The sequence below is a fragment of the Mandrillus leucophaeus genome, unplaced genomic scaffold (assembly GCF_000951045.1).
Source record: "Mandrillus leucophaeus isolate KB7577 unplaced genomic scaffold, Mleu.le_1.0 Scaffold1935, whole genome shotgun sequence".
Classification (NCBI taxonomy): Eukaryota; Metazoa; Chordata; class Mammalia; order Primates; family Cercopithecidae; genus Mandrillus; species Mandrillus leucophaeus.
In genome coordinates, this window is record NW_012101960.1 from 110694 (window position 1) to 127269 (window position 16576).

A 16576-nucleotide genomic window follows, 5' to 3' on the forward strand; every position below is an offset into this window, starting at 1 on the left:
TTTTATAATTGAAGTAAATAAGAAAGTAGAATTTAAATGATAAAATCTACCTTACACTTAACTTTATCTAGTATTACTATGTACCCAAAGCAGAAACAGTCTCATAATTGTTGCTTAAAAATAAAATATAACGCAGAAACATATGATGCCAACTTCTCAAAATCTAAGTCCATCTATTTAAATGAAGATATTTATCAATGAAATGACTGATTTTATTGAATAAAATCTTCATGCAGAAAACATTTAGGCTTATTCATAATTTTATGCAAAATAAAATTTTTTTACTTTCTTTTATTATGTTGACAATGTAATTTTGCATGAACACGTAACTTGATTATTTTAAAAGCATTGTTAAAAACATTTTAATATGAAGTTAAATATCTTCCAAAAATTCAGAACTCCAAAGTATTATTTTCATCATAATCATATTTATTTCAACATCCAGAAAAGAATACGTGGCTGAGGCAAAAGCGCAGAGGAATATACATTAGCTTTTTGCTATGGGTAATCAACATGTAGTTTTTACAAGTGGCTAAATTTCTACCAATATGCCCTAGGGCCACTTAATTATTCAGCGAGTTATATGATTGGGGCATATTCCCTGATTTAAAAGATAAGAACATCTTTATAATATCACCTATTATTAACAGAATAGATGCACTATTACTCAAATCTGGTTTTCTAAAATGCAGCTATATATGATGAAAACTTCACAACTCTGCTGTTACAAGGTGTTAATTATATTAACCAACACTAGAAAGAATTTTCTCTGTAAGACATAATTTGCTGTAAAGGTAAATAAGTCAACAGTTAGTACTCGGATTCTTCTCCATGTTTTTTATCAATACACATGAGCATGTGACAGATGAACTTTTAAGTTAGCAAGCCAATGCATGTGCAGTTGAGCTAACGACTGAGCGGTAATAAATGAGTTTGCAAATCTTTCTAATTTACTTACTCCCTAGTCTGGTCAAATATACCTGATTACCACTTCTGGTTTCTAATTCAGTTTGAGCCTAGGTATGTATTTCCAGCTGTTCTAAAAATCATTCTAAATGAGCCAGGTGTGGTGGCACATGCCTGTAATCCCAGCTGCTGAGAAGGCTGAGGCAGGAGAACTGCTTGAACCTGGGAGGCAGAGATTGCAATGAACTGAGATTGCACCATTGCACTCCAGCCTAGGCGACAAAGCAAGACCCTGTCTCAAAAAAAGAAAAAAAAAAATCGTTCTATTTATTTTGTGTGTAAATATCTGTTATCTACCCTAGTCTCTGATGTTGTTTCTATGAACGCAAAGTCTAAAGCTCAACGAATTCTCCTATTACAAATGCTGCCTACCTCCAGGTAGATTCCATCTCTGCCAAGTCTGTTTATTCTGAAGCAGAGTGTGGGCATGAGCAGTAGAATAAATGCCAAAATAATGTATTTTGTATACTACTTTAAAGAAGATCATAGTAAAAAAAAGGACATTCTTATTTTTAAAAATCCAAATACATACAGTTTAGATGATTTAGTTTCTACATATTGGAGTAGAAAAATATATGCCTGTCAAAGATGCTATAAAAACCTTCATAAAGGAAGGTAGAGGGAAGAAGGCATGACCATATAAAATCTGAAAGTTGTTGTTGTTTTTTTTAAACTTCTAAGGCTATATAATTACTTGATGCACCTAACTCTGGAGTGCTGGTCAACTACATTATTTACTCTTAGATCTACCCATGCCTTTCCCCTGCTCTGCTCTGTATATTGTAGGAAACCACATTTCTTGGCCTCCTTTGCCCTCTAGATTACAAATAGGTTTAGCCAATGGGAATGGTCAGTAGCTGCAGTGCTCCTCCTCTATTGCCCCAGTTCCTATTGGACAGACGCTTTTTCTTCGGCCCCAGCTCCAGACAGGCAGCCCTGCTTCTAGACTATGATCATACTATCTTTTCCTGATGTTCCTCTAACCTTAACAATGGTAGTGGGTCCCTGCTTATAATCTCTGAGTCGCTGTGGTATACTGTTTGGCTTCTCTACCCTTTCATCACCTGTGTGTCTAATTCTCTGTATAAATTTGCTCTATTTAAAAGATATAAAGGCTTCTGTTTTTCTCATTGGACCTTTCTGATATATTCAAGTCAATCTTGATTAATATGTAAATATAAATATATATATATATATATACATATATATACACATATATATTTTTTGAGATCGGGTCTCACTGTGCTGCCAGGCTGGAGTACAGTGGTGTGATCACGGCTCACTGCAGCCTTGACCTCCTAGACTCAAGTGATCCTCCCACCTCAGCTTCCTGAGTAGCTGGGACCACGGGTATGCACCACCACACTTGGCTAATGTTTTCCATTTTTTTGTAGAGATGGGGTTTTGCCCCATGTTGCCCAGGCTTGTCTTGAACTCCCGGCCTCCCAAAGTGCTGAGCTTATAGGCGTAAGCAACAATGAGTGGCCAAAAGTCAACCTTGATTAAAATTCATTGGGAACCATTTCTAAAAATAAATTTTTAAATTTTTAGTATTATTATTATTTTTTTGGAGACGGAGTCTCGCCCTGTTGCCAGGCTGGAGTGCAGTGGTGCGATCTCGGCTCATTGCAAGCTCCACCTCCTGAGTTCACACCATTCTCCTGCCTCAGCCTCCCCAAGTAGCTGCGACTACAGGTGCGTGCCACCATGCCCGGCTAATTGTTTGTATTTTTAGTAGAGACGGGGTTTCACCGTGTTAGCCAGGATGGTCTCGATCTCCTGACCTTGTGATCCGCCCACCTCAGCCTCCCAAACTGCTGGGATTACAGGTGTGAGCCACCGCACCTGGCCTCTAAAAATAAATTTTAAGCTTAAAGTACATATATTATAAATTCTAACAAATAAATTCTTTATTATGATTATCCATTTGAGCAAATGTTTAGTGAGTGCCTAACCAAAGTAAAGTGCTACAAATTGAACATACAGAGATGAGTAAGATGTTCAAGAAAAGTTTCCAAGGCTGGGTGTGGTGGCTCACGCCTGTAATCCCAGCACTTTGGGAGGCCGAGGTGGGCGGATTGCCTGAGCTCAGGAGTTCATGACCACCCTGGGCAACACGGTGAAACCCTATCTCTACAAAAAAGAAAAAAAAATACAAAAAAATAGCTGGGCATGGCAGCGTGCGCCTATTGTCCCAGCTGCTCAGGAGACTGAGCAAGAGAATTGCTTGAACCCAGGAGGCGGAGGTTGCAGTGAGCCGAGCCTGGGTGACAGAGAGAGACTCCATCTCAAAAAAAAAAGGTTTCCAATCCAGTATCTGAGAAACTTATCTCAAAAAAGTTGAAATTCTAAAGTTAATTCTCAGTCCTACAGACAACAAGAACAAAAACAAAATGAAAAATTCTTGAAGAATTTTAAACCTCTAAATCTAAAACAATGTTCAAGGTGTCATGTAATTTTATATTAGAATGACTGTAATATTAATAATTTATTCTTCTGATTCTCTAAAAATAAATAAAAGAATCAGAATTTTAAGGTATATTTTATTTTGCATTGAAATAATGTTTGCTCCTTAAAGAAAATTGGAATTTACATTTTATTGGAAATACTTTTTTATATCAGATACATAAAGATATTCTTTTGGCCAGGCACGGTGGCTTACACCTGTAATCCCAACACTTTGGGAGGCTGAGGTGGGTGGATTACTTGAGGCCAGGAGTTCAAGGCCAGCCTGGCCAACACAGTGAAATTCTGTCTCTACTAAAAATACAAAAATTAGCCAGGCGTGGTAGTGCATACCTGTAATCCTAGCTACACAGGAGGCTAAGGCACAAGAATTGCTTGAACCCAGGAGGCAGAGGTTCAAGTGAGCCAAGATTGTGACACTGTACTCCAGCCTGGACGACACAGGGAGACGCCGTCTCGAAAGAAAGAGAGAAAGAAAGATATATATATATTTTTTTTTTTTTGTCCTACATCTCATGCGTCTTAAAAAAAAAATCACTTGAAATATACGCTATATATAAAGTAAATGTTAATTTACCTCTTCAGATTTCTTCTTTAACTGTTTTTCAAACTTTTCCTTATTTCCTTCCAATTGATTCAAATGCAAGACAAGTTCTTCCTTACAAATTTCTAATGCTGAATCTAGTTGCCTAACCTAAGCAGGAAAAAAAGAAAAACACTGATATACTCAATATTTTACAGATTTATCTCCTAACGTTACCTCAGTGCTTCAAATAGTGAATATACAGTCCTACTTAGGACATAAAATGCCATTATAGAAGATATTTATTGAGTAAACTAATTCTTCATTGCAAATGAGGAAACCAAATAGAAAACCGAGGGATGGAATCCTGAAAAATAAATAAAGAGTTGGACAAGTTTAGAAGGGCATTCCAGGAAAAGGGAGTATGCTCAGAAGCAAGGCCCTGTGAAAGGGAGTGGTGAGAAGTTGGCAAGAGCCTAGGGTAATAAGAAGATTAATTTGTAGGAAATCGTTATTTGGGAGCCACAATTGACAAGAAAAACTGGGGCCAACTGTCAAGAATCTGTAGGCCAAACACCTTAAAACCTTCTCTTTAAAAGGTAAGTGGTATTTAAATCTACTTCTTAAGCCTCCTTGAATAAGAAAAATAGGAAAATGAGTACAAACTAGCGTACTGTTAACAATGTTCAAGTGAGTTTTTTTTTTTTGAGACAAAGTCTTGCTCTGTAGCCGAGGCTGGAGTGCAGTGGTGCAATCTTGGCTCAATGCAACCTCCATCTCCCAGGTTCAAGCAATTCTCCTGCTTCAGCCTCCTGAGTAGCTGGAATTACAGGTATGCACCACCACGCCTTGCTGATTTTTGTATTTTTAGTAGAGAGTAGGTTTTGCCATGTTGGCCAGACTGGTCTTAAACTCCTGACCTCAGGTGATCCACCCACCTTGGCCTCCCAAAGTGCTGAGATTACAGGTGTGAGCCACCTTGCCTGGCCTTAATGAGAATATTTTGAAATGCTGAAGTTACTAAGAAATTATAATTTGTCAGCTAGGAAAAAAGAAGTGAAACCTTCTTTGCTTTGAAACAGTGAAAATATTTTCAGAAAGGCAGCAATTTAACTTGGTCCAAGTGTTCATATAGTTGCCACTGCTTTACTACCTTAATACCAAAGAGCAACTCAAATTCGGTACTTTTAGTTCAAGGCCCATGTATTGCATACATGCTCCACATCCCAGCTATTAATAAGATTCTTGCCTTACTCCTTGTTTTCTTTATTGTAAATTTGAGCTTCTCAATGGTATTCTTCCTCTTAATGCTAATAATGTTATAGCAAGCAGTCTTGAAAAAGTGAAAGAAACTTAGATTTCTTAGCAGATGAAAAAATGAGAAAAAACTATCCCTCTTGCAGATTCTATTCTACATCATGAAATTATCTTTGCCACTCTTATTTCTAAAAAGGGAATCTTATAAGAGTTTTTGAACACCACCCTTATAGTCTGTGTATGAAACCATTAACAGCTAAAAAATCTGTAATTCTGAATGACTATCTTTGTTAATAAACTGCTGCCTTAGTAATAATTTTTAACTAATATTTGTTTTATGAAACTTATAAATACATTTTCTTTTTTATGAAAGAGAATGGGCATTGGGACTTGTATCATCCTTCACACAGAGAAAAAATAAATAAAATCTATGATTCTGTCAGAATATCACTACCTAATAGTTAACAGTGTAACAACTCATTCGGGCAAGATTCATCATTAGATATGAAAGCCATTGATTGTAAGATTATTGAGGAACAGGACATTCACACAGTCCCCAAGACCCTCAAAGACTCCAAAGTTTGTTTGCTAATTATCAATGAAATATACACCCTTAAAATAATGAGATCTGACAGTCATCACCTTAGATAAGGTATATAATCCTGAGAGTGTCTCCTTAAATTTTGTGTCATCATACTTGATTCACTTTAGTCCCAGGTCTGGGGCATGGCTAGATACTCTTCAAATGTAACAAGCTTCCAGGTGATGCTGATGCTGCTAGTTCACAGACCATGCTTTGAGTAGCAAGGCTATAAAGGACAATTTTAAGTAATTGGGGAAATCTTAGTATGCACAGTGTTGAATGATATTACTGAATTAATGTTGACTTTCTCTGTAGCATAGTGGTGGTGTGGTCACGCAGGAGAAATTCTCTGTTCACAGGAGATGCATGTTAAATATTAAAGGGGTAAAGTATTATGATATCCGTAACCTTCTCTCAGGCTGTCTGGCAAAAGGGAGGTGGGTTGGTAGGGACACACACAAGCATGCATGCATGTGCATGTGTAGAGAGAGATAAAGTGAGTGTACCTAGAGTTTAACAGAGTTTAACAGAGAGTGAATCTAGGTGAGGAGTACACTATTGTTTCAATTTTTTTGTGGGCCTGAAATTTTAAAAAATAAATTAAGAATCAATTATAGCTAATAAACAATTAATAAAAACCCAAAACATCCACTACTCTATTGAATTTCTTATTTGAACAGAGTTTGAAAGTCTGAATCTCATACAGATAAACATCTTGCATTGTATACAAACCACTTGCAAATGTGTGTGTATGTTTGTATAAATAAATGAAATCAAAACAAAAACAAACACCACTCTGCTAAACCAAAGAAGCTCCTCAGGTGCACAGTCTGGAGACAACCAGATAGGGCTCTAGGCTATGCATTTTCAAAAAAAGAAGGTAAGCTCTTCTTGTAAGACTTTCTTTGTGGGAGTTTTGGGGAATCCAAAGTAGAAAATAAAAGGAAAACAAAACAAAAGAAATAAAATCTGTAAATCAAATAAGCACCTTTTCAATTTTCTATTTAACAGCAGGTAACAACTGGTTTACTTTACTGATTTCTTGTTACTAGTTCAGAATTTTATCATCAACCTGTTAGCTTAAGTGATACAACTTTAAACTGATCCTTATAACTCTCCTATAGATAAAAAAAATTCATGTTTCTTTTGCAGAGAACAAGTTGAAACATGTTGAAAGACATGAACAAAAGTCATGAAAGGAAGGTAGTAATGATGTAATCAGGAGGACAGAAGTAGACTTCAGGCTTCTATTTTGCTGCTATAGATAACTTATGTGTAGAATCAGTCGATATAGCTTAAATCATAGGAATTTGACTTCTATATTTCTTCCTCATTTTGATTTTTCCCTAAACAGCAAACCTACTAAAGATGTTAAACGAATAAAATCCAACATCATTATTCATTCTTTTGCTGATTTCTTTTTCATCTCATCTGGCTATTAACATATGGAAATACCTTACCAGATGACTGCCTAGTTATATTAGGTAGTTTAATGAAAAGCAGGAGTTAAGTGGCTACATGAGTTTTACCTAATAAAAGTATTTCATGCCTACAATCTCTGTACAGTAATCATTTTTTAATATTAATGAAATTTGGGGCTATTCTAACACAGGGAAATGAACTGACTGCATTAAATGTTAAGAGTTTTGGTGGATACTACAGGAATAGTTATGAATAAACATATGTCTATATGGGCATACACAGTCACAAAATGAATTCAAAACAGAATAGTAGGCAAAATATAACATCGTATCTTTAAAACAAATCTTTTATATTCAAGCTACATGTGACAGAATAAAGGTCATAGCATATTCGGACCTATGTTTAACACCAAAAATGCAAAAGAGAAAATATTAAATACATAGCAATTAGTTACAAAACTTTGGGCAACTCAGCATATGCTAAGCACCTTATATACCCTGTTATATTTAATTCTCACACTAATGCTCTTCTAGGGTATTGTCATTCCTATTTTGCGGATGGAGAAATTAAAATTCAAAGAGTTAAATAACCTGGCTAAGGTTACAGTGAGTCGGTAAGCACTTGAAGCCACACTGAAACCCAATTTAACAGCAAAGCCCATGTTTTTAACCATGAAGATATACTAGCCAGAAAGCCATATTTTAGCTAGAAATTCTGGCTTTATCTCAATTAATCTTACAAGCCAACAGGTAAAATAAAGCAAAATTGAATCACTTTTAGTTTTCTCTTCCTACACTTCCTCTGGTAATTTTTTTTTTGGAGGGGGCGTAATGCTAATAAGTAGCAATTATAGCTAAAATTTAAAACAATTTTTAGGGTTATAAAAATTGTTTTAAGACAAAAAGAGGCTAGATAACCTACGAACTAGATGATTAACTATCAAGTAATCAAGATCAGAATTTGCACTAAAGAAAATACATTTAAAGAAACTAAGTTCATTGAGTCAGGTCAAATCTTCAGCTCTGAATTGCCTTTTATCTATAAAATGTTTACAATCTATAGAGAAACGTAAAAAAGCCACAAGAATGTCTCCAAAAAGAAAAAAATAATCAGCCAGGCACGTTGGAGCACACTCGTCCTAGCTACTCAGGAGGCGGGTGTGGGAGGATGACTTGAGTTCAGGAGTTCAAGGCTGCACTGAGTTATCATCATGCCACTACACTCCGGCCTAGGCAAATGACAGAGATTCTGCTAAAAAAAGAAAAAAAAGGAAAGAAAGAAAAATAAAGTATTAGCATACTAGCCTTGATTGTTTCTTCAGATACTTGGTTCTGTAATGCTTTTAAAGCTTCATCTTTCTTCATATTTTCCTTTTCCATTTCCTAAAAACAGTAAGAAAAGTATGCAAATAAACATTTTAGCATTAGTAACAGCCTGTTAACTGATTTGATTAGATTTAAAGGCAAGTTATAGACATAAAATATTAGTCAACTTCTAAATAGTACTTTTATAAGGATGATTTTACCCCTTTGCTTTCCGTCAAGAGTCTATCTAGTGATTCAAGATGATGCTGTTTGCATATTATATCTTGTTGCAACATGGACATAGTCTTTTCTTGTTCTTTAAATTGTTGATCCTTTTTCTCTAGTTGAGCTTCAAGCTAAACACGAAAACACAATTTTCACATTAAATATTGTAAAATTTAGAAACATTTTAAATATTAAATACATGTGAAACTATAATTGAAATTACATAGATTTTTGTATTTTGCCAAATTGTCTTCAGCTTCTCTCTTTTTAAGGAAGAAATGAAATCACTTGCCATGAATAGACACTTCTCAAAAGAAGACATACATGTGGACAACAAACATACGAAAAAAAAAGCTCAACATTGCTGATCGTTCAAGAAATGCAAATTGAAACCACAATGAGACACCATCTCATGCCAGTCAGATTGGCAATGATTCAAAAGTCAAAAAACAAACAGATGCTGGAGAGGTTGCAGAGAAAAGGAACACTTTTACACTGCTGATGGGAGTGTAAATTAGTTCTACCACTGTGGAAGGCGGTGTGGCATTTCCTCAAAGACCTAGAGGCAGAAATACAATTTGACCCAGCAATCCCATTACTGGGTATATACCCACAGGAATGTAAATCATTCTATTATAAAGATACATGCATATGTATGTTCATTGCAGCACTATTCACAATAGAAAAGACATGGAATCAACCTAAATGCCCACCAGTGATAGACTGGATAAAGAAAATGTGGTACATATATACTATGGAATACTATGCAGCCATAAAAACGAATGAGATCATTTCCTTTACAGGGACACGGATGGAGTTGGAAGCCATTATCCTCAGCAAACTAACACAGGAACAGAAAACCAAATACTGCATGTTCTCACTTACAAGTGGGAGCTGAATGATGAGAACACACAAACACATGGGTAGGAACAACACATATTGAGGCCCTATAGGAGAGTGGGATGGGAGACAGGGAGCATCAGGAAGAATAGCTAATGGATGCTGGGCTCAATACCTAAGTGACGGGATGATCTGTGCAGCAAACCACTAGGGGACATGTTTACCTGTATAACAAACCTGCACCTCCTATACGTGCACCCCTGAACTTAAAGGCTGAAGAAAAAAAAGCAAAATGTAGAAACTAAGAATATAGGCCCCTTTATATCTCCCCCTTTACACTGTAGTTGTCACATGTATTATATCAACATACCTGATCAGTAAATGTTATAATTTCTTCTTTCAACAGCCATAGATATTATAAAAATCCTATATTTACCAAATATTTACTGTTTTCATTGTTCTTCCTTTATTCCTGAGGTCCCAAGTTTCTCTCAGGTATTTTTTTTCTGTGAGGAACTTTCTTTAGCATTTATTTTAGAACAAGTCTGCTGGTGACACATTCTCTATGCTGTCCTTATCTAAGAATGTCTTTATGTTACCTTCATTCCCAGAGAATATTTTTGCTGGATATAAAATAAATTGACAGTTTTTTCTCTTTCAGCATTTAAAAAAATGTTGTTCTGTCTTCTTACGTCCATAGTTTTTGATGAGAAATCTGCAGTAATTTTAACATTTGTTCCCTTACATGCAGTGTCATTTATCTCTGGGTGCTTTCAAAGTTTTCTGTTTTAGTTTTTGGCAAGGATTTTGATGTGTCTAGAAGTAGTTTTCTTTGACACTATCCTCTTTGATTTTCTTAAATTTGTAAATTTATTTCCTTCATCAAATTTGTGAAGTTTTCAGACACTATTCCTTCAAATATTTTCCTGCACTAATCTCATTCTCTCCTTTGACTCTGAAGACAAGAATATCAGACCTTCTGATAGGTCCTTCCCCATATATCCCTGAGGCTTTGTTCAATTTTTTTTATAAATCTTTCTTTTCTTGGAAAAAAAATTTTTTTCTCTGATGCTCAGACTGAATAATATCTATTAATCTACATTCAGGTTCACTGTCTTTTTCCTCTTGTCTGCTCCATTCTTCTGTTAAGCTCATCTAAATTACAGCAGCCCTGTGGTATTCGTGGTTTCACTTTCCACAGTTCAGTTACCTGCAGTCAACCCTGATCTGAAAATACTAAATGGAAAATTCCACAAACAAACAATTGATACATTTTGAATTGCAGTTGTGAGTAGTGTGATGAAATCTCATGATGTCCCACTATGTCCAGCTCTGGACAAGAATGATCCATTTTCCATGCTGTATAAGCTACCTGCTCGTTAGTCACTTAGTAGCCATCTTGGTTATCAGATCAACTGCCATGGTATCATAATGCCTGTGTTCAAGGAACTCTTATTTTACTTAATAATGGCCCCAAAGCAAAAGAGTAGTGATGCTATCTGGATGCAGATCCAATTTGGATATGTCAAAGAGAAGACATAGCGTGCTTCCTTTAAGTGAAAAGGTGAAGGTTCTTAACTTAATAAGGAGACCAAAAAAAAAATGCATGCTGAGGTTGCTAAGATCTATAATAAAGAACAAATCTATCCATGAAATCGTGAAGAAAGAAAAATAAATTCATGTGAGTAGGGCAGTTGGACCTCAAACTACAAAAGTTACAACCACAATGTATAAGTGCTTAGTTAAAATAGAAAAGGCATTAAATTTGTAAGTGGAAGGCATTAACAGAAAACATGTTCCAACTGACCGCAATGTGTTGCACCAGAAAGTACTGAGTATATATTAAGACTTCAGCAAGAATCCCCTGAAACAAGTGACACCAAGTCATTTATTGCAAATAAGGAATAATTACACAGATTCAAGAATAGGTTTAGACTGAAAAATGTTAAAATTACTGGAGAAGCTGTGTCTGCTGATGAAGCAGTTGCTGTCACATTTCCAGCAGAGATGAAGAAGCTGATTAAGGAGAAAGGATACCATCCAAAGCAAGTCTTCAATTGCAGCGAAACTAGGCTATTCTCAAAGAAGATGCCTCATAGAACCTACATTCACAAAAGTGCAAAGGAGGCTGAGCACAGTGGCTCACGCCTGTAGTCCCAGCACGTTAAGAGGCTGAGCCAGGCAGATCACGAGGTCAGAAGTTTGACATCAGCCTGACCAACATGGTGAAACCCTGTATCTACTAAACATACAAAAATTAGCCAGGATTGGTAGCGTGCACCTGTAATCCCAGCTACTCAGGAGGCTGAGGCAGGAGAATCACTTGAACCCAGGAGGCGGAGGTTGCAGTGAGCCAAGATCACGCCACTGCACTCCAGCCTGGCCTACAGAGCAAAACTCTGTCTCAAAAGAAAAAAAAACTCTGTCTCAAAAGAAAAAAAAAAAAAAAGTGCAAAGGAAGCACTAGGGCATAAGAGAGAGAACACACTTCTATGAGAACAAGTTTTCATATAACTTTTATGACAGTATTTTGTTATAATAGTTCGATTTTATTAGAATCGTTGCTAATCTCTCACTGTGCCTAATTTATAAATTAAGCTTTATAATAGATATGTATGTATAGGAAAAACTGTAAGGGTTCAGTACTATTTGTGGTTTCAGGCATCCACTGAAGGTCTTGGAATGTCTCTCCCATGGATAAGCAGGGACTACCGTATCTATTTTTTTTACTGCGTCTTGCATTTTTGGTCTCACATTTTCTTTTCTACTTTTAACCCAAGGTCAAGAGTGCTTCTATTATTCTGCTTTTTCCTCTCAATCAATCTTTAAGCAACTGATATTTTTAGGGAAATGGAGTCTACAGAATTACTTTAATAATGTCAAAAATAATGATTATAGCTGAAACAGAAGGCATACTATATTCTGTTAAAGTAGTGAAAAATTATTCAGAAAGATTGGGGTTCTAATTACAGCTCTTGCCACTAACTTTTGTGTCTCTTTGTGTCCTCATCTACAAAATAAAAAATGCTGGGGCTAGTAATGTTTCTTTTCAGCACTCATATTCTAAATATGTATTACTTACTCTTTCAATCTGCTTTTCCATTTCTTTATGCTGTTCCAAGTGAATTTTCTTTGCTTTTTCAAAGGCTAAACAAATTTTCTCATGCTCTGTATTAATATTGGTTTCTAGACTCCTTATCTTTTCATTCTTTTCCTAGAAACACAAAACACTTTAAAAGAGTATAATTGATTTGGGAGGCCAAGGCAGGCAGATTGCTTGAGCCCAGGAGTTCAAGACCAGCCTGGGCAACACGGCAAGACCCCATCTCTATGAAAAATACAAAAAATTAGCTAAGTAGGTGTGTGGCATGTGCCTGTGGTTATAGCTTCTGGGGAAGCTCAGGGGGAAGCCTGGGAGGCCAAGGCTATAGTAAGCCATGATTGTGCCACTGCACTGCAGCCTGAACCACAGAGTGAGACTTTGTCTCACAAAAAAAAAAAAGTATAATTGAAAAGCAGTTTTACATAAAAGTACATTAGTCAAGCATTAAATATGTCATACTCCATTCTTTAAAGAACCACAGTAGTTTATACTTCAAACTTTAACAAAATGGTTAAAAATACTTTATCAAGATGAGAAGATTTAAACTATTTTAAATATCAAGAAGCATATCAAAGAACTACCATTATCTTCAATACCATTAGGACAAAATGAGAAAACTTGGATAACTTGCCATATAAGCCTATTAACTTAAAAATGCAAACAAGAAATGATCCGAAGAGTTTAGTAGAACTTATACTTTGCTATATATTTTATAATAATGATGTTAAAACAAATGTGCTATCACAAATTAAGTGCCTAAAAATCACAGTAAATCTGAAGCCACAAAGATAAGTTTTACCATAAGCTCCTGTTCTAGTTCTGCATTTTTTGCAGCAATAGAGGAATAAGCAACTATCTTTTCTTCCAGCTGTTTCTCAAGAGTTAAAAGTTGAGAACATTTCTTTGTCATCTGAAAATACATTGAAATAAATGTAAAATTATTTTTTAAAGGTAATGACTTTGTATCCTAAGATCAAACACCTGCTACTCTTTTCAAAGTTCAAATACATTGTGTCTAGATAAATTGCGCAAACTTACAGTTATAAACATTTAGGATGCAAAGTGAATAACTTTTTAACCAACATAATTATAAGTATTTTAAAAAATAAGTGACAATTTAGAAGAAAAACAAATAGTGAAAACAAAGGATCACTTCTATCTATCCATGTAAAACATAAGTCATTTAATTCAGACCCCTATATCCAAAAAGGACAATACCCTAATCTATTTTTAAGCAGCTGTTAAAGACTGAAATAAGTACAATAAAATGGTATCAGCAGTTATTTCTGGTGGTAGAATTATCAATGGTTCACTTTCTTCTTTTTCCTCTTTTACATTAACAAGACTGTGCTATTTTTGTAATTTAAAAAACTTATTAATCCCAGTATTTGGCAATTTCCTAAGTAAACTGGTAGCTATAATTATAAACTGTCTAAATCTCCATCTCCATTATTAACATAAGTTCCTATTTTATAGTTCTTTTCCTCAGCCTTGGCTATAGACTTTAAGCTGAGAAAGCAGGTATTTAAAAAGTGTACTTATAGATGACTGCAGCCTCTGGTTTGAAGGTAGAGTATAAGATACACCCACGTGGTCCTGGTCCACAATTACCCAATGAGGCACCCTTATCCTGTCCTTAGTGAAAATGAAGACAAGATATTCACAAAACACTCATTATCCCCTTTTCAGAATGGAATTCCTTGTGTAGTCGTTTCAGGTTTACATGCAATTGTTTAAAAATACAGATTCTTTAAACAGCAGAAATACACAAAAAATACAAATACAGACTCTGGCTAGGTGTGGTGGCTCACTCCTGTAATCCCAGCATTTTTGGATACTGAGGTGGAGATCACCTGAGACCAGGAGTTCGAGACCAGCCTGGGCAACACGGCGACTGTCTCCACAAACAAAAAATTTTAAAAATTAGCTGGACATAGTGACACATGTCTGCAGTCTCAACTACTTGGAAGATTGAGGCAGAAGAATGGCTTGAGCCCAGAAGTTCAAAGTTACAGTGAGCTATGATCTCACCACTGTACTCCAGATTGGGCAACAGAGCAAGACCCTGTCTCTAAGAAAAAAAAAAAAAGAAAAAGAAAAAGAAAAGAAAAAAGCAGACTCTTGTGCCCATATATACTGAATCAGAAATTGCAGGAACAGGACCCAGAAATATGCATATTAAACAGGCTTCCTAGGTGGTTGGGGGTTTGCTAAAATTTAAAATCTTTTATTATCACTCCTTTTCTTCCAACAGCATAATCCAAAGTCTTTACTTATAAATGTATATTAACCACATTAACTTATACTATAGAAGAAATAATAGGCTGCAATGCAATATTATTTCCACCAAATTTGAGACCTTTTACCCACTACAGAGTTTTTCCTACTTTTAATAACATAAGTTAAAATACAAAGGTTTCCAAATGTAATTTTAAAATAATTTGTAACTTATGTGGTACCATTTTTAAAAAACTTTAACTCCGGATATAAACATACAATTTTTATAAAATCCTAAAATAACACCTTTTGTTCTAGTTCAAAAATTAATATATATACACCAAGCTAATTCCAAACTTACTTCACTTTCCAGTTTGCTGGAGTTTGAAGCTTTCTCTAGCAGCTCCTCTTGAATCAGCTGAAACTGACTAGTTCTGTGAGCCATGTTAACCCTCAAATCAGAATTTTCAGCTTCTATTTGTATCAGCTTAGTACGTAGCTCTTCTATTCCAGTAACAAGTCTTTGCCTCTCTTTTTCATATTGCTTGTTCATAGTATGTTGACTTTGATCTTTTACGCTTTCTGCTAATAAACATAAAAGGAAAATTCTTCTGAATAAGACTTCAAGAATAAAAACCTACTTAGTTGAAAGATTTAGTCATAAAGTTTAGTTTCTGATCTAAAGAGTACTAAAAGGGACAGAGAATGAGACATTCATTAAGGAAATCAAGGAATAAGTAATGTGCTCTCTAAATTAAATACATAACAAAGATGAAAAAAGTTCTGAATCCCTCATTTTTCTAGGTAGCTAAGACTATTCCTTTGTACCAGAAATGTAAGAATCCTACTCCACCTTTTAACTTCCATTTTTTAGTAGAAATCATTGTAAAAAATTTTTTTAAGTTGCTCTCTTTCCTTAAACTGAAGGTAATCATAAAATTTATTTGGACACTTTGAGATCATTAAGAACATTTTTATGTACTGCACATAGATGCAGGTTCAAAAGCTCCAAAGAGTGAATCCTTCCTGACCCCATCGTCTTTCTCTCCAAACTAGCTAATGAGAATTCAGTGATGCTTTTTAAAAAATTACTGAAGGTAACCAGGCACAGTAGCATGCACCTGTTATCTGAGCTATTCAACAGGCTGAGGTGCATGCCACTTGAATTCAAGACCACCCTGGGCCACATGGCAAGATCCTGTCTAAAAAAAAAATTACTGAGCATTATCAGAGGTAGTTGTTTCAACATGCCCCTTCTCCACTATAAACATACACATCTCCCACTCCACAGTAAGCAAGCCTTCAGGAAAGCTTTTAAAAAGCACAATGTAGATGATTACATGAGAACACACACAGATATGAAAACAAGAAAAGATACACGTTGCCTTCAAGGTTTGCATAAGTAGTCATTTCTCATAAATTCTCTATACCCATTATATTTCACTTTCTAGGCTATCTACCTTTTATTGGCTTTGTTCTTGATGTAAGAGAATCTATAATATATTATATTTATTACCACCTCTAATTACTAGTATTCCCAACTTGGAACATTCACCAAGATAGATCATACGCTGGCCAATAAACCAAGTCTCAAAACACTCTTATAAATGAAGTCCTATAGAGTATGTTCTCTGGTCATCATGAATGACACAAAAATATCTGGAAAAACC

The 16576-nt window shown here is 35.4% G+C and overlaps 1 protein-coding gene across 1 annotated transcript in view; it reads right to left on the reverse strand.

The window, feature by feature from the left end:
• The window catches only part of CCDC18 (coiled-coil domain containing 18), a gene marked incomplete at its 3' end in the record, with an annotated part of 96587 nt that overhangs the window by 49540 nt on the left and 30471 nt on the right, over nt 1–16576 (reverse strand). The window contains exons 11-16 of the mRNA XM_011978395.1: nt 15268–15491; nt 13489–13599; nt 12669–12800; nt 8743–8877; nt 8522–8599; nt 4010–4126 (exon numbers count right to left, since the gene is read on the reverse strand). Coding sequence (XP_011833785.1) covers nt 4010–4126; nt 8522–8599; nt 8743–8877; nt 12669–12800; nt 13489–13599; nt 15268–15491 — 797 coding nt within the window. The remainder of the gene's footprint in view (nt 1–4009; nt 4127–8521; nt 8600–8742; nt 8878–12668; nt 12801–13488; nt 13600–15267; nt 15492–16576) is intronic.